This window comes from Manis pentadactyla, chromosome 5 (assembly GCF_030020395.1).
Source record: "Manis pentadactyla isolate mManPen7 chromosome 5, mManPen7.hap1, whole genome shotgun sequence".
In the NCBI taxonomy this organism is placed as follows: Eukaryota; Metazoa; Chordata; class Mammalia; order Pholidota; family Manidae; genus Manis; species Manis pentadactyla.
In genome coordinates, this window is record NC_080023.1 from 33444595 (window position 1) to 33469815 (window position 25221).

At 35.8% G+C, this 25221-nt stretch overlaps 1 protein-coding gene across 12 annotated transcripts in view; it reads left to right on the plus strand.

Annotated features, from left to right (window-relative positions):
- The window catches only part of N4BP2 (NEDD4 binding protein 2), a 135695-nt gene that overhangs the window by 85179 nt on the left and 25295 nt on the right, over positions 1 to 25221 (plus strand). For 11 of the 12 annotated variants that reach the window (XM_036908521.2, XM_036908514.2, XM_057502163.1 and 8 more), the window contains 5 exons: positions 156 to 352; positions 3169 to 3287; positions 7519 to 7657; positions 12549 to 12737; positions 24642 to 24810. In XM_036908521.2, coding sequence (XP_036764416.2) covers positions 156 to 352; positions 3169 to 3287; positions 7519 to 7657; positions 12549 to 12737; positions 24642 to 24810 — 813 coding nt within the window. Of the gene's footprint in view, positions 1 to 155; positions 353 to 2454; positions 2592 to 3168; positions 3288 to 7518; positions 7658 to 12548; positions 12738 to 24641; positions 24811 to 25221 lie in introns of those variants that run through there. The other variant, XM_036908524.2, reaches the window with a different exon arrangement.

Genomic DNA, 25221 nt, shown 5'->3' on the forward strand with positions numbered 1-25221 from the left:
GCAATTATGTGATGTATCTTGAAGCTTTGAAGTTGTGTGGTATTGATGAGCTAAAAGTAAAAATCATGTTCCCTGGGTCACTGAGTTAGATGTGAATAATGCTTAATTTGTACATTATTGTGGAAGATCTGATACTTATTTATATGCTTTTGTAGATCCTTCCCTGGTTGGGCCTATTGGTTTTGATAATCCTGAACAAAAATCATCTCAGAGAACAGGCAAAAAATTACTGAAGACTTTAGCAGCACCTGAAATGCTACCCTTATTGGATCATTGGAATATTCAAACTAAAAAAGTATCACTCAGAGAAATAATGTCAGAAGAAATTGCCTTACAGGAAAAAAATGATTTGGTATGAGTTAGTAAAAAATTAAGTCTTTGTCTCTGACTCTAGGTTGATTGTATGATTATTCCTTATTTTGTGATTTTCATTTGATTCTGCATTTCCTAGTCTGCAAAATGAACTTTATTTAACTGATTGAAGTTAGTGTTAAAATTGACAAATGTGTTAAATATATTTTGAAGGTGGAGGTTTTGCTTCTGGGAAATCAGTTGGTATCTATAACAGTAAGCCAATCTATGTGAAATATGTTGTTCTAGATTTAATTTTGCTGGTGATTGAGGTGCGTATTTCCTGATTTTTAGCATTTACCTCTAATTTTTTAATTCTGAAAGATTATGAAAGAACTCACTTAAAGATAATTTCATTTATAAATTACTAATAAGAAATGTCTGCCTTGCTAGTAAAGAAATGTCCATCTTTGAAACTATTTTTTAGAGAAATATTTTTGAAACTTACGAATTTGAATTAAGAATTAAGTACCCTTTTTCTATCCACTTCTTTTAAACAAATTCAAACAGAAATGTCACCTTACCTTGAACTTTATATATTTTCTGTTCCTTAATCAACATACCTAATTATATGAAACCATAATTTAGTTTCTTTTGCATTTTTTCTTCTTGGCCTTTTTTGAAATTTTGAAAATTAGTATTAGAAAATTTCAAAAACAAAAGGGAAAAGACCTTAGAGATTATTTAGTCCAATTTTCAAGAAAAAAATAATCTTTGGTGATCTTAAGTCATTTTATTCTCTTTCTTACCCATTTGAGTGCTCACAGGAGTACCTTCATACTTGGCTAATATATGTATAATTGGGACATAGGAGAAATGATGGGACATCCCCACCTTCATATGTATTTTCCCTAGTTATCTTGTTAATTAAATTGGAAGTATGCTACCATTCCCATCTTTGCATGTTTACATAATCCAAGGAACAATCTCTGCACTAGGATCTTGGAGTTTAGTTTGTTCCAGATATCCTCTTCAATTTATATGTACAATAAATTGGAGAAATGGATTTTCTTAAAAAATAAGGAAAGCCTAGGACTTACATCCAAATGATGTGACATTTTTTAATTTAAATGCCATTTTCCACTTGAAACTTATCTTTATGATTCTAACCTGACTTTTAATTTCTCACTGTAGTGGTGATTAAGTGAATATCTTTGACATCCCAACTTAATGGATTTTTTTTTTCTATCAGTGATTTTTGCTTGTCTTTCTAAGGGTTGGGTAATAGAAGCTGTCCTCTTTTGGTCCCAATGATACTCCCCCTTAGGTAGAGCCTCAGGAAGAGAATTTCTTGATGCTTTCTCCTCACTCTTTGTCCCCAGAAGAAAAATACACTATATATATTTTAAAGCAAAGAATATAAAATGTACTTTATGCATAATATATGAATAGAAGAATTTATAGTAAGAATTTAAAGGTCATGGATTTCAGTTTATTAATGAGAACTTAGAATTTGTAGTTTAGAATCTGATCTGTTAGATTGCTAATAAATCTGATCACAAAAATTTTTTAGTAAGTTCAGGTTATAATGTGTATCTTAAAATGGGAAATATTTTTAATTTCTTGAGATGGCTTGTTTATGTCACTCTTGTGATGTGTGATATGTTTAGCTTTGCCAGTTCATTTTACTGGTCAGATTGTTACCTATTGTAGTTCTTTTTTATTGTTGTTGATGTTACAAATGGCCTAACTATGGTTAGACTTCAAAAACCAGTAATCTAGGATTGTCTTAGATTAGTGTAGTTTTTATATTTTCAGAATCACCTTTGAAATTTTATAGGAAGTTTTTTTTTCAGATATTAGGATTTTTGTAGCATCAGAAATATTTAGCAATATCACAAGGTCAACAAACTATCCTAGAGTTAAAAATCACTTTAAGAATGTTTACCATAATCCACTGTTAGAATTTTAAAAAGCACATTTTAGGAAAGTTCTTTTGTTCTGGCAATTTAATCAGATCCAAATATGACTTGTGAAAAATAACAATTAGTAAAAATTCTCATATAGTTATTTTGGAATAATACATGTTTGTGAAAATTTTTTTAATTGTGAATTTTAAGATATTCTGTCAAACTGAATTTGCAACTTATTTGTACATTGTAGTTTCTGCTCATTGAGGAGAATATGTTTTTGAGGACGTTGTTCAGAGCATCACACAGTGTCCCTTTTATGAGGACCCATGGGAGAAATTTCTCTCAGGTCTCAGTACCAGAAAAAGCTGTACTTCTCCTGAGTAACTGGTTTGTTTTTATTTTATGGACACTGAGAATCTTTGTTTCCCCCTTTGCTTTGGCCACTAAGAAGCTCAGAACTGAATTTATGGCCCCCTTTAGCAATTGTACAGGATATTGTGGCATGTGTTTATATTACTAATTTTACTTGCTAGCTTTATCATCCTGTATTCTTAACTTTTCTCTACTTTCTGACTTCTTCATTTATTTATATCCTGTTTTTATGTGTATATATATATGTACCTTCATCCTTTTTTACATATGATTGAATGTGTTGGGTGTATATATGTGAGAGTATGAATGTATATATTTATATACACATGCACACATACATGTGTATGTATGAGTGTGTATTAAGAAGCAGCTTCAAATACTTTGAAAAAATGGGATATAAATAAATAGTGCAAGAATACTTATATTACTAATTTCAGCCTTTAATCAGTGAAGAAAGTCTGTGATTGCTTTTAAATTATTAGTCTTAAATTATTAGCAACAAAATAACCATGCTTTTGGGTCAGCACAATTAGTATTATGAACTCCATCTTAAGGATAACTTTTGTCTTTTTTTTGTTGTTGTTTGTTTTAGAAAAGGGAGCCACTTACGTTTGAAAAAGATTGTGCCACTAAACTAAAAGAGAAGCAGCTTTTTAAGATATTTCCGGCCATTAACCAAAATTTTCTGGTAGACATTTTCAAGGACCACAAGTGAGTGTTAGAAGGATTGTCTGTGGGTTCTTCTGTTAAGCCATTGGAAGTATATGTCCTGCATTTTAATCTTTTAGTTTAATTTTTCTCATAAAGATAATATAGTTATATTTTAAACAAGTTAAATGCAATGTATATAATGTAGAAAGTGAGCAGTTTCTGGCAATTGGTTCATATTCCTCATTTTTTTCTCATATACTGATGTGTGCCTGCATACATGTGTACCTCTTTGCTTTTTTGTCTATATATAAATACATATTTCACCAAAATAGATTGTATTTTATGTATGGTTGTGTTGATTCACTGTTACTTATTTTCCCTGTCCATACTTAGTGATCTGCTCTTTTCCTTTTAAAGTCTACAGAGTATTCCATAGTATTCTTGATGTCCTGTAATTTATTTTAACATGTTCCTATTTATGAGCTTTTTGACTATTAGAAAAATTGGAAACCAGGTTGGCAGTAAGCATACTTGAACATACATTTTTGTGTACATGGGTGAATGCTAGTATAGGCTAGCTCCTCAAAGAAATGCTGGCTCAGAGTGTGTGCATTTAACATTTTTACAATGAATGCCAAATTTCCTTAGATGGTAAAACGTTTTCATTATTAGTTATGTGCACTGATAGTGTAACCCACTCTGGTTATTAAGATTCTCTAAAATTTTTGCCAATCTGATGGGAAAAGTTTTTTTATTGTTTAAATTTTTATTGTCCTGAATACTAGTAAGGTTGATCTTTTTTTAAAATTCATTTCTTTTTCTATTAATTGCTTATTTTTGCCTGTTTTCCTTTGGTGGTTTGTATTTCTTTCTAGTTATGTGAGAGCTCTTTATATATTTTGTATAGTTATCTTTGCTAATTTGGATTATAATTATTTTTCCTGCTGTTATACTTCTCTCTTAATCTCCTTGGTCCTATACATGCTTTAATTTATATGTTTTATGAGAAAATATTTTCCTTTATTGTTTCCAAGTTTTATGTGTTCTTTACTTTTTTAGGAAGTCTGTCCTACCCCAATATTGTAAAAATATTTTCTTGACTATTTTTAGTGGTTAACAATTTTTAATTTGTCTAGCCTTTTTATGTGTATGATATGAGGTAGACATTTAACTTAATTGTTCTTCCAAGTGATTAACTGGATGGTAGATCATCTTTATCCACTGATATAAAATATAATCCCTAACATTCACTACATTCCCAAGTACACATTTCCTTTTAAAGACTTCAGTTCCATTGAGCTATTTGTTTGTTCCTGGGTTTCCACCATATTTTAACAATTATTAAATGTTAATGGTGTGATTGGATGTTTGATATGGTAGGAGAGCTTCTGATTTGAAGAATACATACTTATGATCCTACGTATTTCATAAATTCCTAATTTAGCCAGAGTTGTTTTAAATAGATCCTTTAAAAATTTTTTGGGAATCTAAAACAGATTTTTTTCTTTATTAGTATATTTCATGTCAGTCACAATAATAGATTTCTGGAATAAAACCTACTTTACCTTCAGATTTTTTTTTTTTTTCCTTTAATGGAGTGTAGGAATTGATTTCAGGAATTTTACAACAGTTATTAAATGAGATTGGTCTGTGATTTTCTGTTCCTGTGCTATCTTTGTTCAGATTTTGGTTTTAGGTTTTTTTTTTCCATATGAGGCTTAATAAAATAACCTGGTAAAACTGCTGTTTTTCTTTATGCTCTGGGAAATTTAAATAAATTAGCACCTTGAAGGTTTTGGGGTTGTGCCTTTTCAGGGAGGAGGTCTTTAGAACCTTTCACTATCTTTTTAAGGTTATTTATTGCTTTATTCACTGTTTGTGTTTTTCATGAGTCTTTTCTGGTGGTTTCTTTTCCAGAAAATCATCAATTTTACCTTGGTTTTCAGGTTTATTTTTGTTAAGTAGTATGTAATATTCTTTGGTAAGTAGAAACATTATTTTGTATTTGATCATATTCCTTATTCCTTTCCTAATTTTTTTTCAGTTTTATCTTTGTTTTTGCTTTTTATCTGATTGGCCCTTTTAAAGAACAGCTTTTGGTTTATTGATTAAAGTCCATTATTTTACTTTCTCTAATGATTGAGAGAAAAAAATCATTTGTTTTTAGTGATTCTCTTCTGTTTTTGATGGTTCCTTTCTCTTAAAATTTGTTGTTTTCAACTCTTTAGTTTCCTTTCAATGCTTAAATACATTAAAGGGTATGAATTTTTCTCTGTATAGTGTTTTAAATACGTATGTAATGTTTTGATTTGTGATATATAGTATTTTCATTTTAATTATTTTCTAAATAATCGATTTCAGTTTGATTTCCTCATTTACCCAAGTGTTTTGAATTTAGTAAATGGCTTTGGTAGTGGTTGTGGTGAGGGGAAGGTTATTGTTTATTCTGTTTTGTTTGTGTTGGGGTACAAGGATGTGTCTTGGAAGAGTTCTACTTTTTGGAATTTGAGATTTTCTTTGTGGTTTAATAATACATGACCAGCTTTTTAAAATAAATTTTACATGGTAGTGCTTTTGAAAAAGAGTATTCTCTTCAGAGTATGTGGAGTTCTAAATATGTCATTTTAATCAGGTTTTTAATGGTATTATTCCAGTTCACAATGTCCCTGTTTAGTTTTGCTGCCTTATCTACAATTTTCGTAGAGTTATGTGTTAAAATCTCCTAAGGGGATAGGGGTTAAGGGAGTGGTGCTGGCATATGACAACCCTTTTCTATTGGGGACCCAGGGCAAGATGATCTGATATGAAACCCAGACACAAGGTAAGGGGACTGAATGACTCCTTCCTGGGGGTGGGTGCCCAGAGTGATTGGTTAGTTGGGTCTGTTGATTGCCTCCATCTGTCTGCCAGCAACTGAATAGTTTCTCAGTTAGCAGTAGTTTCAGCTTCATCCTGGTAAGAAGGGTAGGTGAGTTCAGTTACTGCAGTATATGTCTGTGGTATAATCTTCCAGGGCCATACTCCTTGTAACACCACCAGTGGCTTCCAGTTCCATGAGTGGGCATGTCAGGCAATTATTATGGGCTACTTAGGATGTGGTAATTGCTGGTGGCTTCTAAACCCTAAAACCCCTATTTATTGAGTGTATCTGAGGCAACATGATGAGAGGACTAAAGAGGAATTGGTAGTCCCAAATGGTTCCCCTTCAAGGGCTGTCTTTAATAAATTGAAGAATAGCAAAATATCACACTATATGAATAACTATTTATTACATTTCAAAAATATTCCTTTGTGGATCTTAATCATCTGGCCGTTGGAATGATCAGAGGCATAAATAGTCTGAAATAATGAGCAGTATAAAATCATTTGTACAGTTGACTCTTGAACAACACAGGCTTGAACTGCATGGGTCTACTTAGATACAGATTTTCTTCAATAAATGTATGGAAAAATTTGGATATTTGTGACAATTTGAAAAATAATTTTCTCTAGCTTACTTTATTGAAAGAATACAGTTTATGATACGTATAACATACAAAATATGTGTTACTTGATTATTATTGGTAAGGCTTCCGGTCAACAGTAGACTGCTTGTAGTTAAGTTTTTGGGGAATCATAAGTTATATGCAGATTTTGGACTGCATGGGTAGTTGGCACCCCTAACCCTTGTGTTGTTCAAGGGTCAAGTGTGATTTCCATTGGAATGAGTTTCTTTAGATATTGGAACATGAGTGTTGTCAATTTGTAGAGTATCACCATGAAAATATATCTGAATAATATAGAGGTGGAAGGTAGGGGTAGTGTTTTACTTTTTCTTTTCTGTATCCCTGCTTAGATTTTTGTTAACAAGAACTCCATGGTGTAAGTAAAAAGTGAAATTTGACGCAATAAAAATGTCAGTTTAAAGATAATTGTTTGATGTTTAAAGGAAACTTAAACCATGTGTGAATCCAACAAAGGACTTAAGGAGTATAGGTATTAACATGGAAGAAAGATTTAATGTGGATAATCTACCTGGAATAAAAGATTGGGAAGTGAATTAGTTATTAATATGTTTCCTTTTGGTATTCATTTTAAAGAATTAATTTTGAGAGCCTATTACTCGACAGTTTCTCTCTGGTCACTCTTTAGCCTTGAGATACATAATGAGCACTTAATTTTGATATTTAAAACTTAGAAGTAAGCTAATTTTTCATATTCTAATATACTTGAAGGATTACTTATGTTAATGTTACCATGTAAATTTTATTTTTATTTATTGACATCATATTTGTACTTAAACTCTCTACAGCTATTCATTAGAACACACAGTACAATTTCTAAACTGTGTTCTTGAAGGAGACCCTGTAAAAACAGTTGTAGCGCAAGAGTTTGTTCACCAAAATGAGAATGTCACTTCTCATACTGCACAGAAGTCTAAGGAGAAAAAGGTATAGAGTTACTTATTTTTTACTGTAATGGTAAATAACTATGTATGAAAATGTTTGTTGACAATTTATAATTATTTTTCATCATTTTGACTTGACTGAGAATTTAACTGCTAATAGCATATTTGGTTTATAATATCTGTTTGCTTAAAATAATTTATAGTTGATTTTCTTCAGTATCATTGTGTAGGACAAGCAGTTAAATTCCCTGTTGCTTTTTCTGTGTAGACTATACACAGTAGAGTATGAGACTTAATTGAGTAGCAGTGGGGTGGTAATATGATGAGTCTTAGGTATAAATATTCGCCAGAAATATTTAACCATTGAGAAGCTCCTAAACATTCTTCCAAAGTGGCCATACCATTTTATGTTTGTTACATGTCCTCTCTGACACTTGTTATTATCTATTTTTTTGATTATAGCCATTTTAGTGAGTATAAAGTTATTCTAAGGGTACCTGGGATTTGTTTTTAATCAGGAATGGCAAGTACCCAGGCTTGAAAATGTCATGAAGGAAGACGTTCATTGTACTACTCCCAGGGCTCTAGAAACAGGAGGCATTCATTGCCTGCCACCCAGGGACAAATGGGGAAGCACCAGGGTTGGTCAGTGGGGCAGAGAGAGTCACGAGAAATGTGGGCAGGAGCCTTTTTTGTGGTTTCTGTGGGAAGACATTCTGAGGCAAGGTAACAGACTTTAATTGGCTAGTTTACATAATTTCAGGAAGCTCCAGGGCATAGAAACTGTCTCTAGTTTTCTGGTACCTGACTTGGGTGATGAAGGTGTATGGATGGTGGCCTGGAGAGTGAGAGCCCCATTAAGGAGGTGCTTGGGGGCATGGGCTCTAGACTGGTTGGTTTGCATATGTAAAGTGCACTGGCAGGTGAGTTGTTTGGCTATCTCTAGGAATTAGAGGGGTGAGGGACTGTCTTTCCAGGGGTGAGCAATGCCACAGATGTCAAATCATCAGAATACCCCAATTAAAAGACATGATTAATACAGAGGTGGTATCGCTTTGTGGTTTTGATTTGCTTTTCCCTTACCACTGGTGACGTTGAGCAAATTTTCATGTGCTTAATGACCATTTGTGTATCTTCTTTGAAGAAATGAATTTATATCCTTTGCCTGTTAAAATTATTGTTTTTTTGTTCTTGAGTTGTATGAGTTCTTTATATATTTTATAAAGATACAAGTTCCTTATTAGAAATAAGATTTGTAAAGTTCCTCCCATTTTGAGGGTTGTCTTCACTTTTTTGATGGTATCCTTTGAAGCAGTGAAAGTTTTTAATTCTGATAGTGTACAGTCTTTTCTTTCGTTGCTTGTACATTTCATGTCATCTAAGAAACCATTGCCTAATCCAAGTTTATGAGGATTTACACCTATCTTTTAAGAGTTTTATAGTTTCAGTGCTTACATTTAGATCTTTGACCCATTTTGAATTAATTTTTATATGTGGCATGAGATGGGGTCTAAGTTCATTCTTCTGCATGTGGATATCCAGTTGTCTGTCAAAACACCACTTGTTGTAAAGACTGTTATTTCTTTATTGAATTTTCTTAGCACTCTTGTCAAAAATGAAGGGACTAAGTTTATTGCTAGACTCAGTTCTATCTCATTGATCAGTGTGTCTATCTTTATGCCAGTACCACACTGTCTTGATTACTGTAGCATTGAAATTTTTGAAGTTGGGAGTGGGTTTCCAACTATGTTCTTTCAAGATCGTTTTTTGGTCCCCTTGGATTTCCATGTGAATTAGCTTGTCAATTATGATTAGCTTGTCAGTTACTGCAAAGAAGCCAGCTGGAATTTTCATGGGGATTGTGTTGAGTCTGTAGATTAATTTGAGGTGTATCACTATCTTAACAATATTATATTCTAATCCATGAAATGAGGTATCTTTCAATTTATTTGGGTCTTCTTAATTTTAGTGTGTTGCAGTTATGAGTATAAGGTTTATGTCTTTTGTTAAATTTGTTTATAAGTATTTTATTCTTTTTGATGCTCCTGCAAATGGAATTGTTTATTTTTGGATTATACTTTGCAAATGCATAAAAACACGATTGATCTTGAATTAGCTGTAAGCTTTTTTTTAACAGACTTCTATCACCCTGCTATTCATACTAATTAATAAGACTACTCAGGGATAAATTGTGTCTCCCTTTTTTCTTTAATATTTTACTATGACTAAGTTGATATATATGTATATATGTATGTGTGTAACCTATGTGTGTGTATGTAATTTTGGTATTCATGTGATCTTTTAGTGCTGTATATGAGATAGGAACCAAGTGATACCACTAATGCCTGTGTTCATCATGGATAGATAGGTACAGTATATTGTAAGAAACAGAATATGCAAGATGATAATAAGACCTTTAAGGCTCAAGTGGGGATGAAGATTACTTCTCTCTCCTGATAATAAAGCAAGGCACTGTGGGTCATCAGTTAAAAGAGGAGACAATGGGGAGAAGATGTGCTTGCTCAAAGTGGAAGATGGTTGGAAAATGTTGGAATCAGAAAAGATTTTGTGAGTTATGTAAATGTTGGCCAAAATGTGAACTTGAAGTTATTCTGGAGATTTTTCTTAGCCTTCCTCACAAAGTATAGACAAGTCTCACAACACTGATAAAAAAAAATCATACAAGATTTGTGGGCAGAATAGTCTGTCTTTGATATCCCAGAACCCTAAAGGACCACAGATACTAAAGGGGAGTATCATGATACCAGTAACATTTTGGTTTATCTGTTTTCAAGAAACTAACACTTAAAACTGTGTTTTATTAGTACTACTGCTTTTTCCCTTTAGCCTCTAATAAAATTTACAAGTTTTTTTAAACCAAAGGAAATGGTTTTACAGTATTTACCTAGGTATTACAGTACCTCAAGCTTTCAAGAGAATAGATGGCACTAATTAGGTGAATTCTTACTAAGCATATATTTTACTTGGCCCTTGTTAATGAAGCTATAGTAAACCATATCACTATGAAATAGATATAAAAATAAATTTTAGTTTTATTTTAAAGAAAAGTAACTCTCTAATTATATACTGTTTTTTCTTTTTTAAGAAAAAGAAATTAAGGGTGTCTTCCCAGAGAACCAAATATGATTTACATTTTTTAGAATGAAAACTAATACTGATGGTATGAAATGTTTTTGTTCATACTGTGTGGTATTATGGGCTTTTCAAAAGTAGAGATAGCATTTTTATTATCCTTTTTCCTCAAAATCTTTGATTTTTAACAGGGATGCAAGCCATATACTTAATATTTAAACATTAGTATGAAAACAAACTGATTAAGTACTGGCTAGAGTGACATGAGGATGTAGTTCCTATGAATAGTCTTATGTGAGAGCTTTTTATTCTTTCATAAAAATAAGCTGGGTAGTTTTTGCAAAAATAAATTGACGTGTATTTACAGATTTTTGACTCTGGTAATGAGTTAGGAGTGATGCCTTTATTCTATTCTTTTCTGTTCTTTAACTCTTTTAAACCTCTTAAATTCTAAGGGCTAAGTAAGCAAAATGTAATAGTGAGTGAAGAAATTATGCAACCAATCACTATTATATATTAGGCCAATGTTTCTTGGCTTCTGAACTTCATTCACAGACAGAAAATTTAAAAATTATTTTTGTCAATTAATAATATATAAAATACATATGTTTATGTAGCATTTAATATATTAAATGATATTACATAAAAATTTAGCATTTAAAGATTGTGTTATAGAGTATATTGTAATTACAGTCTGATATTATTTCTAATGTAATGAGTTTTCAGCATTTATAAAATAAACAAGTAACAACACTGTTTAATTTAGTTAATCATATAAGAAAAGCATGATTTGTTTAAAAAATTGAAGATGATATTTTCAGGGTGATTATTGGTTGAATGTTCATAAAATGTTCCTTAAATTACTTGTTATGGCACCTGATACTTGGAATTCTTTTAAGCTTTTAAAAAATCAACTTAAATCATAGTAATTAATCTCCCATCCCTCCCCCTGCCATGACATGCTAAGAAATATCAGGTTGCTGTTTGCAAGTAGTTTTCTGCAAATAACACTTGGAGAATGGAATAAATGAAAAGCCAAGTGGGATATAGAAGTCATTATATTTGTAGTTTTTTTTAACACTGACTTTTGGTATTTTAGAGATATGTGGATGTACTATCTAAGAAGTTTCTTCAGAAAAATATAATTTTCTATCTGGTGGATAGCATTGAGGCAAATTTACGTGATTATTATTTTCATCACCTTGTGTTTTAGTAGAGTTGCTTTTACTTCTTTAATTTATAGGTCCATTTTGGGTAACAATTACTTGATAGATAATTTTTCAAAAAGTCAACACTACCATAGTGCTAGTTGGTAGCCAACTGACTGAGAACTGCCCTATAAACCTACTTCTAATTTTTATTAACTACAAGGCCCTCCACTCCACATGGCCTTCTGCCGTACAAAGAATATTATTGAATTATTTTATTGACTGTTTTTTAGAAAATATAAACTAAAATATTCCATTACTACCTTCAATGACTGGACCCTTTGAGTGGGTTTACAAACTAAAATTTGGAAGATTTTACATTACATAAATGAGTTTCATTCTTTGAATATCTTTGAGTCCCTCTTTTGGCTTGATTTTGTAATTAATTACATTTTGATCATTTTAGAGAACTTTCAACATGCTCTAACAAAGAGTAGTTAAAAAAGGGGTACATTTGTGTCATGAAAAAGTTAATGATAGTTCTAAGTGCATGACTTACTAGGTAGACACTGGGGAGAATCTGTTTTCTAAGAAGGAAGATAAATAGTAGAGCCCAATTTCCATATACATTTTCTGAAAATAAAGCTAATGTTTTCTACTTTTTTGTATTTTACTTTTGTGTAACATCTATAGGCAAAGAAATTGAAAGAGACTGAAAATACACCAAGCGAACCATCTTTCCAGGATTTTGAGTACCCAGAGTACAATGACTATAGGGCAGAGGCTTTTCTGCACCAACAAAAGAGGATGGAATGCTACAGCAAGGCAAAAGAAGCTTATCGGATGGGGAAAAAAAATGTTGCCACATTTTATGCCCAGCAGGTAAAGAGGAAAACTGATTACAGGTTACCCTGATAACTGAAAGTAGAGTATTCCTAAGAAAACTTTTGTAGGCCAAAATGGCATAAAAAGAAGAATCAATTACCATTATTTTATATGGAAAAATTTTAGTATTCCTAGACCTAAAAAGTAACCTCTCTTAGATTTTTCTGATACCTCAGGACACATCTTGCTAATGGATACACAAAATAAATCGAGATAAAGCAGACACTCACAGATGCAGTTCAAAGCCATGGCTGCCTGATGTTGAGATGCTGAGTGTAGTTCCCAGGGAAGGAGCTTGGCGGTGCCACTCTCACTGCTTGGGTGTGTTGGTGTCTCTGTAATGGCTTGTTGCAAAACAAATGCTGAATGCTGTTTTTGCTTTTCACCTTTTTTCATAAAGGCAAAAATCCTCTCTGTATTTTTTTGGTTAGTGAAAACAGGTGCTAATATAGGTCTTTCATAAAAACAAATGGGTGTAACAGAAACTTTCAGAAAGGGGGGATACCTGTATTTTTTTTTCCTTTGTCACAATGTCTGAATAATCTTGAAACAGATAAATACTGTGTTGTGACTAGATTGAGTTATTCTGGGGAATTTATATTTTAATATAAAATAAATGTATGATGCCCTTGAACCAAGAATACTCTACCCAGCAAGATTATCATTTAAATTTGAAGGAGGGATTAAACAATTTTCAGATAAGCAAAAGCTGAGAGAATTTACTTTCCACAAACCATCTCTGCAGTGTATTTTGGAGAGACTGCTATAGATGGAAGTGCTCCTAAGGCTAAATAGCTGTCACCAGAGGAAATAAAACCACAGTAAAGAAGGGAGAACAATTAATTACTAAGCAAATGTGAAATCAAATCAACTACCCCCAAAGTCAGTCAAGGGATAGACAAAGAGTACAGAATATGATACCTAACATATAAAGAATGGAGTAAGAAGAAAAAGGAAGGAAAAAAAAAAGAACCTTTAGGTTGTGTTTGTAATAACATACTAAATGAGTTAAATTAGACTGTTAGATAGTAAGGGAATTACCCTTGAACCTTTGGTAACCACGAATCTAAAGCCTGCGGCAATAGGTACATACCTATCGATAATAACCCTAAATGTAAAAACATCCAAAATATGTAAAGAACTCACTCACATTCCTCAATATCCAAAAGGCATATAACCCTATTAAAAAATGGGCAGAGGATATGAACAGACATTTCTCCAAAGAAGAAATTCAGATGACTAACAGGCACATAGAAATATGCTCCACATCGCTAATAATCAGGGAAATGCAAATTAAAACCACAATGAGATATCACTTCACACCACTTAGGATGGCCAACATCGAAAAGACAAGGAACAGCAAATGCTGGTGAGGATGCAGAGAAAGGGGAACACTTCTACACTGCTGGTGGGAATGTAAACTAGTTCAGCCATTGTGGAAAGCAATATGGAGGTTCCCCAAGAAACTAAAAGTAGAAATACCATGTGACCCAGGAATTCCACTCCTAGGAATTTGCCCAAAGAAAACAAGTTCTCAGATTCAAGAAGACATATGCACCCCTATGTTTATTGCAGCACTATTTACAGTAACCAAGGTATGTAAGTAATCTAAGTAAGTGTCCATCAGTAAGTGAATGGGTAAAGATGTGGTACATACACAATGGAATACTATTCAGCCATAAGAAAGAAACATCCTACCATTTGCAACAACATCGATGGAGCTAGAGGTATTATGCTCAGTGAAATAAGCCAGGTGGAGAAAGACAAGTACCAAACGATTTCCCTCATTTGTGGAGTATAACAACGAAGCAAAACTGAAGGAACAAAATAGCAGCAGACTCACAGACTCCAAGAAGGGACTAGCAGTTACCAAAGGGGAGGGGTGGGGAAGGGTGGGTGGGGAGAGAGGGAGAAAGGGATTGTTGGGTATCATGATTAGTGCACATGGTGTGTGTGGGGTCACAGGGAAGACAGTGTAGCACAGAAAAGACAAGTGGTGACTCTATGGCATCTTACTACACTGATGGACAGTGACTGCAATAGGATATTGGGGGGGGACTCGATAATAAGGGTGAATGTAGTAACCACATTGTTTTTCTTGTGAAACCTTCATAAGAGTGTATATCAATTATACCTTAATTAAAAAAATGAATGTATGATTCTGAGAATTTCATCTCTTGAAATGCTCAATTTCTATGGTTGCTTTTGCATGTACAGCTTACATGAATTTCAGGTTCTTCTGAAAATCCATATTTTTTTCTTTTAGGTTAGATTCTCTCATTCAGTACTACTACTAAACAGATAAAAGGTTTCTGGTGGAAAGACAATAGAATGTTAATTCTGGCCATCTCAGTGGGACTACAGGGGCCTGTCATTGCTAACATGTTTGAATTTTTAGTAATGTATCACTTTTTTTTTTTTTTGCAATCATTAACCTACAATTGCAGAAAGAACATTATGTTTACTAGGTTCCCCCCTTCACTAAGTCCCCCCAACATCATACCCCTTCACAGTCACTGTCCATCAACATAGTAAGATGCTGTAAAATCACTACTTGTCTTCTCTGTATTGCACAGCCCTCCCCGTGCCCCCCACGCACTATACATGCTAATTGTAATGCCCTCTTTCTATTTCCCCACCCTTATCCCTCCCTTCCCACCCATCGTCCCCAGTACCTTTCCTTTTAGTAACTATAAGTCCATTATTGGGTTCTGTGATTCTGCTGCTGTTTTGTTCCTTCAGTTTTTTCTTTGTTCTTATACTCCACATATGAGTGAAATCATTTGGTACTTGTCCTCCGCCTAGCTTATTTCACTGAGCATAATACCCTCTAGCTACATCCATGTTATTGCAAATGGTAGGATTTGTTTTCTTCTTATGGCTGAATAACATTCCATTGTGTATATGTACCACATCTTCTTTATCCATTCATCTACTGATGGACATTTAGGTTGCTTCCATATCTTGGCTGTTCTAAATAGTGCAGCGATAAACATAGGGGTGCATCTGTCTTTTTCAAACTGGAGTGCTGCATTCTTAGGGTAAATTCCTAGAAGTGGAATTCCTGGGTCAAATGGTATTTCTATTTTGGGCATTCTGAGGAACCTCCATACTGCTTTCCACAATGGTTGAACTAGTTTACATTCCCACCAGCAGTGTAGGAGGGTCCCCCTTTCTCCACAACCATGCCAACATTTGTTGTTGTTTGTCTTTTCGATGATGGTGATCCTTACTGGTGTGAGGTGATATCTCATTGTGGTTTTAATTTGCATTTCTCTGATGATTAGCGATGTGGAGCATCTTTTCATGTGCCTGTTGGCCATCTGGATTTCTTCTTTAGAGAACTGTCTATTCAGCTCCTCTGCCCATTTTTTAATTGGATTATTTGCTTTTTGTTTTTTGAGGTGTGTGAGCTCTTTATGTATTTTGGATGTCAATCCTTTATCGGATTTTTCATTTTCGAATATATTCTCCCATACTGTAGGATACCTTTTTGTTGTATTGATGGTGTTCTTTGCTGTACAGAAGCTTTTCAGCTTGATATAGTCCCACTTGTTCATTTTTGCCTTTGTTTCCCTTGCCTGGGGAGACATGTTCATGAAGAAGTCACTCATGTTTATGTCTAAGAGATTTTTGCCTACGTTTTTTTCTAAGAGTTTTATGGTTTCATGACTTACATTCAAGTCTTTGATCCATTTCGAATTTACTTTTGTGTATGGGGTTAGACAGTGATCCAGTTTCATTCTCTTCCATGTAGCTGTCCAGTTTTGCCAGCACCATCTGTTGAAGAGACTGTCATTTCCCCATTGTATGTCCATGGCTCCTTTATCGTATGTTAATTGACCATACATGTTTGGGTTAATGTCCGGAGTCTCTATTCTGTTCCACTGGTCTGTGGCTCTGTTCTTGTGCCAGTACCAAATTGTCTTGATTACTGTGGCTTTGTAGTAGAGCTTGAAGTTGGGGAGTGAGATCCACCCCACTTTATTCTTCCTTCTCAGGATTGCTTTGGCTATTCGGGGTCTTTGACGGTTCCATATGAATTTTTGAACTATTTGTTCCAGTTCATTGAAGAAAGCTGTTGGTAATTTGATAGGGATTGCATCGAATCTGTATATTGCTTTGGGCGGGATAGCCATTTTGACAATATTAATTCTTCCTAGCCAGGAGCATGGGATGAGTTTCCATTTGTTAGTAACCTCTCTAATTTCTCTTAAGAGTGTCTTGTAGTTTTCAGCGTATAGGTCTTTCACTTCCTTGGTTAGGTTTATTCCTAGGTATTTTATTATTTTTGACGCTATTGTGAAAGGAATTGTTTTCCTGATTTCTCTTTCTATTAGTTCATTGTTAGTGTATAGGAAGCTACAGATTTCTGTGTGTTAATTCTGTATCCTGCAATGTTGCTGAATTCCGGTATCAGTTCTAGTAGTTTTGGAGTGGAGTCTTTAGGGTTTTTTATGTACTTTATCATGTCATCTGCAAATAGTGACAGTTTGACTTCTTCTTTACCAATCTGGATTCCTTGTATTTCTTTGTTTTGTCTGATTGCCGTGGCTAGGACCTCCAGTACCGTGTTGAATAACAGTGGGGAGAGTGGGCATCCCTTTCTTGTTCCCAATCTCAGAGGAAAAGGTTTCATCCTCTCGCTGTTCAGTATGATGTTAGCTGTGGGTTTATCATATATGGCCTTTATTATGTTGAGGTACTTGCCCTCTATGCCCATTTTGTTGAGAGTTTTTATCATGAATGGATGTTGAATTTTGTCAAATGCTTATTCAGCATCTATGAAGATGATCATGTGGTTTTTGTCTTTCTTTTTGTTTATGTGGTGGATGATGTTGATGGATTTTTGAATGTTGTACCATCCTTGCATCCCTGGGATGAATCCCACTTGGTCATGGTGTATGATCATCTTGATGTATTTTTTTTTTTGGTATCATTAATCTACAATTACATGAAGGACATTATGTTTACTAGGCTCCCCCCTTCACCAAGTCCCCACCACATCCCCGTTCACAGTCACTGTCCATCAACAGAGTAAGATGCTGTAAAATCACTACTTGTCACCAAGTTCACAGTCACTGTCCGTCAACATAGAAAGATGCTGTAGAATCACTACTTGTCTTCTCTGTGTTGCACAGCTCTCCCCGTGCCTCCCCAACACTATACATGCTAATCGTAATGCCCCCTTTCTTTTCTTCCCGCCCTTATCCCTCCCTTCCCACCCATCCTCCCCAGTCCCTTTCCCTTTGGTAACTATTAGTCCATTCTTGGGTTCTGTGTTTCTGCTGCTGTTTTGTTCCTTCAGTTTTCTTTTGTTCTTATACTCCACATATGAGTGAGATCATTGGTACTTGTCTATCTCCGCCTGGCTTATTTCACTGAGCGTAATACCCTCTAGCTCCATCCATGTTGTTGCAAATGGTAGGATTTGATTTTTCTTAGGGCTGCGTAATTTTCCATTGTGTATATGTACCACATCTTCATTATCCAATCATCTACTGGTGGACATTTAGGTTGCTTCCATATCTTGGCTATTGTAAATAGTGCAGCGATAAACATAGGGGTGCATCTGTCTTTTTCAAACTGGAGTGCTGCATTCTCAGGGTAAATTCCTAGAAGTGGAATTCCTGGGTCAAATGCTATTTCTATTTTGAGCATTTTGAGGAACCTCCATACTGCTTTCCATAATGGTTGAACTAATTTACATTCCCACCAGCAGTGTAGGAGGGTTCCCCTTTCTCCACAACCTCGCCAACATTTGTTGTTGTTTGTCTTTTGGATGGTAGCCATCCTTACTGGTGTGAGATGATATCTCATTGTGGTTTTTATTTGCATTTCTCTGATGTCAAGCAATGTGGAACATCTTTTCATGTGTCTGTTGGCCATCTGAATTTCTTCTTTAGAGAACTGTCTATTCAGCTCCTCTGCCCATTTTTTAATTGGATTATTTGCTTTTTGTTTGTTGAGGTGTGTGAGCTCTTCATATATTTTGAATGTCAACCCTTTATCGGATTTTTCATTTTCGAATATATTCTCCCATACTGTAGGATACCTTTTTGTTGTATTGATGGTGTTCTTTGCTGTACAGAAGCTTTTCAGCTTGATATAGTCCCACTTGTTCATTTTTGCTTTTGTTTCCCTTGCCCGGGGAGATATGTTCAAGAAGAGGTCACTCATGTTTATGTCTAAGAGATTTTTGCCTACGTTTTTTTCTAAGAGTTTTATGGTTTCATGACTTACATTCAAGTCTTTGATCCATTTCGAATTTACTTTTGTGTATGGGGTTAGACAGTGATCTAGTTTCATTCTCTTCCATGTAGCTGTCCAGTTTTGCCAGCACCATCTGTTGAAGAGACTGTCATTTCCCCGTTGTATGTCCATGGACCCTTTTTCGAATATTAGTTGATCGTATATGTTTGGGCTAATGTTTGGAGTCTCTATTCTGTTCCATTGGTCTGTGGCTCTGTTCTTGTGCCAGTACCAAATTGTCTTGATTACTGTGGCTTTGTAGTAGAGCTTGAAGTTGGGGAGTGAGATCCACCCCACTTTATTCTTCCTTCTCAGGATTGCTTTGGCTATTCGGGGTCTTTGATGGTTCCATATGAATTTTTGAACTATTTGTTCCAGTTCATTGAAGAAAGCTGTTGGTAATTTGATAGGGATTGCATCGAATCTGTATATTGCTTTGGGCAGGATGGCCATTTTGACGATATTAATTCTTCCTAGCCAGGAGCATGGGATGAGTTTCCATTTGTTAGTGACCTCTTTAATTTCTCTTAAGAGTGTCTTATAGTTTTCAGGGTATAGGTCTTTCACTTCCTTGGTTAGGTTTATTCCTAGGTATTTAATTCTTTTTGATGCTATTGTGAATGGAATTGTCTTCCTGATTTCTCTTTCTATTCGTTTATTGTTAGTGTATAGGAAAGCCACAGATTTCTGTGTGTTAATTTTGTATCCTGCAACTTTGCTGAATTCCAATATTAGCTCTAGTAGTTTTGGAGTGGAGTCTTTAGGGTTTTTTATGTACAATATCATGCCATCTGCAAATAGTGATGGTTTAACTTCTTCTTTACCAATCTGGATTTCTTGTATTTCTTTGTTTTGTCTAATTGCCGTGGGAAGACCTCCAGTACTATGTTGAATAACAGTGGGGATAGTGGGCATCCCTGTCTTGTTCCTGATCACAGAGGAAAACCTTTCAGCTTTTCGCTTTTCAGTATGATGTTAGCTGTGGGTTTATCATATATGGCCTTTATTATGTTGAGGTACTTGCCCTCTATACCCATTTTGTTGAGAGTTTTTATCATGAATGGTTGTTGAATTTTATCAAATGCTTTTTCAGCATCTATGGAGGTGATCATGTGGTTTTTGTCTTTCTTTTTGTTGATGTGGATGATGTTAATGGATTTTTGAATGTTGTACTATCCTTGCATCCCTGGGATGAATCCCACCTGGTCATGGTGTATGATCCTTTTGATTTATTTTTGAATTCCGCTTGCTAATATTTTGTTGAATATTTTTGCATCTACGTTCATCAGGGATATTGGTCTGTAGTTTTCTTTTTTGGTGGGGTCTTTGCCTGGTTTTGGTATTAGGGTGATGTTGGCTTCATAGAATGAGTTTGGGAGTATTCCCTCCTCTTCTATATTTTGGAAAACTTTAAGGATAATGGGTGTTGTGTCTTCTCTGTATGTCTGATATAATTCCGAGGTAAATCCATCTGGTCTGAAGGTTTTGTTCTTGGGTAGTTTTTTGATTACCGATTCAATTTCGTTGCTGGTAATCGGTCTGTTTAGATTTTCTGTTTCTTTCTCCGTCAATCTTGGAAGGTTGTATTTTTCTAGGAAGTTGTCCATTTCTCCAAGGTTTCCCAGCTTGTTAGCATATAGGTTTTCATAGTATTCTCTAATAATTCTTTGTATTTCTGTGGGGTCTGTTGTGATTTTTCCTTTCTCATTTCTGATTCTGTTGATGTGTGTTGACTCTCTTTTTCTCTTAATAAGTCTGGCTAGAGACTTAACTATTTTGTTTATTTTCTCGATAAACCAGCTCTTAATTTCATTGATCTTTTTCTATTGTTTTATTCTTCTCAATTTTATTTGTTTCTTCTCTGATCTTTATTATGTCCCTCCGTCTGCTGACCTTAGGCCTCATTTGTTCTTCTGTTTCCAATTTCGATAACTGTGACATTAGACTATTCATTTGGGATTGTTCTTCCTGCTTTAAATATGCCGGCATTGCTATATACTTTCCTCTTAAGACTGCTTTTGCTGCATCCCACAGAAGTTGGGGCTTTGTGTTGTTGTTGTCGTTTGTTTCCATATATTGCTGGATCTCCATTTTAATTTGGTCATTGATCCATTGGTTATTTAGGAGCATGTTGTTAAGCCTCCATGTGTTTTTGAGCCTTTTTGCTTTCTTTGCACAATTTATTTCTAGTTTTATACCTTTGTGGTCTGAAAAGTTGGCTGGTAGGATTTCAATCTTTTGGAATTTACCAAGGTTCTTTTTGTGGCCAATAACTGGTCTATTCTGGGGAATGTTCCATGTGCACTTGAGAAGAATGTGTATCCTGTTGCTTTTGGATGTAGAGTTCTATAGATGTCTATTAGGTTCATCTGTTCTAGCGTTGTTCAGTGCCTCTGTGTCCTTACTTATTTTCTGTCTTGTGGATCTGTCCTTTGGAGTGAGTGGTGTGTTAAAGTCTCCCAAAATGAGTGCATTGCATTCTATTTCCTCCTTTAATTCTGTTAGTATTTGTTTCACATATATTGGTGCTCCTGTATTGGGTTCATATATACTTATAATGGTTATATCCTCTTGGTGGACTGAGCCCTTTTTCATTATATAATGTCCTTCTTTATCTCTTGTTACTTTCTTTATTTTGAAGTGTATTTTGTCTGATACTAGTATTGTAACACCTGCTTTTTTCTCTCTGTTGTTTGCATGAAATATCTTTCTCCGTCCCTTGACTTTTAATCTGTGCATGTCTTTGGGTTTGAGGTGAGTCTGTTGTAAGCAGCATATAGATGGGTCTTACTTTTTTATCCATTTTATTACTCTGTCTTTTTATTGGTGCTTTCAGTCCATTTACATTTAGGGTGATTACTGAAAGATATGTACTTATTGCCATTGCAGGCTTTAGATTTGTCGTTACCAAAGGTTCAAGGTTAGCTTGTTTACTTCCTTACTGTCTGACCTTACTCGCTTATTGAGCTGTTATAGACACAGTCGGATGATTATTTCTTTCCCTTCTTTTTCCTCCTCCTCCATTCTTCATATGTTGGGTGTTTTTTCCTGTGCTCTTTTTAGGAGTGCTCCCATCTAGAGCAGTCCCTCTAAGATACCCTGTAGAGGTGGTTTGTGGGAGGCAAATTCCCTGAACTTTTGCTTGTCTGTGAATTGTTTAGTCCCTCCTTCATGTTCAAATGATAATTGTGCTGGATACAGTATCCTTGGTTCAAGGCCCTTCTGTTTCATTGCATTAAATATATCATGCCATTCTCTTCTGGCCTGTAAGGTTTCTGTTGAGAAGTCTGATGACAGCCTGATGGGTTTTCTTTTGTAGGTGACCTTTTTTCTCTCCCTGGCTGCCTTTACTACTCTGTCCTTGTCCTTGATCTTTGCCATTTTAATTATTATGTGTCTTGGTGTTGTCCTGTTTAGATCCCATCTCTCGGGAGTTCTGTGTGCCTCCGTAGTCTGAGCAACTATTTCCTCCCCCAGTTTGGGGAAGTTCTCAGCAATTATTTCCTCAAGGACACTTTCTATCCCTTTTTCTCTCTCTTCCTCTTGTACCCCTATTATGTGGATATTGTTCCTTTTGGATTGGTCACACAGTTCTCTTAATATTGTTTCATTCCTGGAGATCCTTTTATCTCTCTCTGCATCAGCTTCTATGCGTTCCTGTTCTCTTGTTTCTATCCATCAATGGCCTCTTGCATCTTATCCATTTTGCTTATAAATCCTTCCAGAGTTTGTTTCACCTCTGTAATCTCCCTCCGGACATCTGTAATCTCCCTCCGGACTTCATCCCTTAGCTCTTGCATGTTTTTCTGCAGCTCTGTCAGCATGTTTATGATTTTTATTTTGAATTCTTTTTCAGGGAGACTGGTTAGGTTTGCCTCTGCAGATCCTTTCTCAGGTGTAACTATCTTGGACTGAACCAGATTTTTTTGCCTTTTCATGGTGATCGCAGTGGCTGTAGGCAGGTTGCGGGTGTGTCAGCTGGGAGAAGAAAGTTCTTTCCTGCTTGCTGGATGCCTTGCCCTCCTCCGCTGCCTGTGACGGCTTCTCACACTCCTGGAGCAGCCACCGGGTTAGTCCCCTAAGCTGCTGTGGGCGGGGTGTCCGTCAGAGCAGCGTGGAGCCCTGCGGGGAGTGGCAGGCATGCCAGGTGGGCTCCTCCATGCTAGCGGTGACCCTTCCGGGCAGCTGTGTAGCAACAGTGGCCTTTGGGTCTCGCCCAGGTAGCTGTGCGTTGGGCTGGGATTCCGGTCGGCTGCTGGGAGTGCGCCTGCTCCCTCTGGCTCCGCTGCAGGTGCGCGCGGGGCCCTTCCGCACAGGCTTCTACCAGGCTCCTCTGGGTTCGCTGCTGACGGTGTGCGCGAGCCACGCCCGGGCTGTTCAGTCACGCCGCTGTGGGCTAGCACAAGCCAGTCCTGCAGCACACGGATCTGCTCTCGGTCCCTTCTGGCGCTGCCATTCCCTGCGTGTGTTACCACTCTCCTGCTACTGGGCTGGTGTGTCGGGGTCTGTGCCAGTTGGAGGAACGACTAGCAGGCTGCTTAGTGCTGTGAGGGGCTTCAGAGCTGCACTGCCTCCCCAGGGTTAAAGGCGCCTAAGTTTCCCCGGTATTCTCAGCTGCTGGGACAATTTCGTCCAGCTATGGGGTCCCTGTCTCTTTCAGACTTGCAGAAAGCACTCACTTTTCTTCTGTCTCAGGGGCGCCGGTTGTGGGGACCTGCCCACAGGTTTTGCTTTTCCGTTTCTCTAATATCCAGCACCCCATGCACCTTGTGTCTGTGTTCTGGGTGTGGATTTCTAGATCTGGTTGTTTAGCAGTGCTGGGCTTTCACTCCCTCCCCATTCCCACTCCTTTCTTCCCGCCAGATTTTGGGGTGGGAGAGCTTTCGGGTCCCGCCTGGCCGCAGCTTGTATCTTACCCCCTTCGAGTGATGTTGGGTTCTCACAGATGTAGATGTATCCTGGCTGTTGTACTGCATCCACTGGTGTCTCTTTTAGGAATAGTTGTATTTATTGTATTTTAATAAATATGTATGTTTTGGGGAGGAGATTTCCTCTGAACTACTCACACCACCATCTTCCTGTGATTCCCCCTAATGTATCACTTTTATAGTCAGAAAAACAAAGTTAGAATTGTATCTTTTGAGGAGGTAAAATTTTCTACCTGGTTTCATTTGACATGGTATTATAAGATCCTTGCCTGATTAATCTTTATTTTTGTGGTTCCATATGGCCAACTTTTTCGTGGTTGAGCAGAGAAAGATACCATACTGGTGTAACTCTGTGAGCCCTAATAGCAAACCTTGGGTGATGGCTTCTGAGGTATACAAGGTGTTGAAAGGGGTGAGACCCAAGATTATCAAAGGATAAACCAGTGGATTCCTTCTTGAGTTGGGTGGGTAATGTTTATTTACATTTCCCTCTTCTATGACTTGGATCAAGAAATATGTTAGGAAGATGAATTAGTAGTTTAAGAGATACATTATTAATCCACTGAAATTCATCTAAATTTTGGTTCATTCTTGTATATTAGCCCATTGCTTTATTTAAAATTTTAGATTTGTTCCCTTTTTTCTGTCTTTTATTTGGGGCACTGTTTCCTCATTGCCTATTGAGTAACATAGTGTTTCCTGGTGATGTTTATAATTAAAGGGTAGTCTCCATGAGCAGAAGATGAAAGAAGCCAATCACCTTGCTGCTGTGGAGATCTTTGAGAAAGTCAATGCCTCCCTTTTGCCACAGAATGTTTTAGATCTTCATGGGCTGCATGTGGATGAAGCTATAGAACATTTGATGACAGTTTTACAGCAGAAAACTGAAGGTAGGATTGTGGTGATGACAAATTTTCGATTGAAATTATGTCTTTGCTTATATTGGTAAAATGTAAAAATTCTGGAGTTAGAATGTGCAGGCTGAGGGTATCTGTTCATTTACACATGTTTGTACTGGGTTCATTCTTCAAGAGAACCTTCTTGGTTTCACTGGCATGGCCATTACATTTTCTTTTATATTTCCCTGTTTCAGTTATATTTGTATTCATTATATTTATATTTATTAAAGGGAGGACATGGTGTAACCTGAGTATCATCTGTGACTTATGGATGGTAACTTTTGGGAATATTGCACATATTTGTTCAATAGACACTTATTAAAGTTGATAGATATTTATTAGGTGTCAGTTAAAGTAAATAAGGTGATAGGATTTCTACAGAATTATTACAAAAGATAGGAT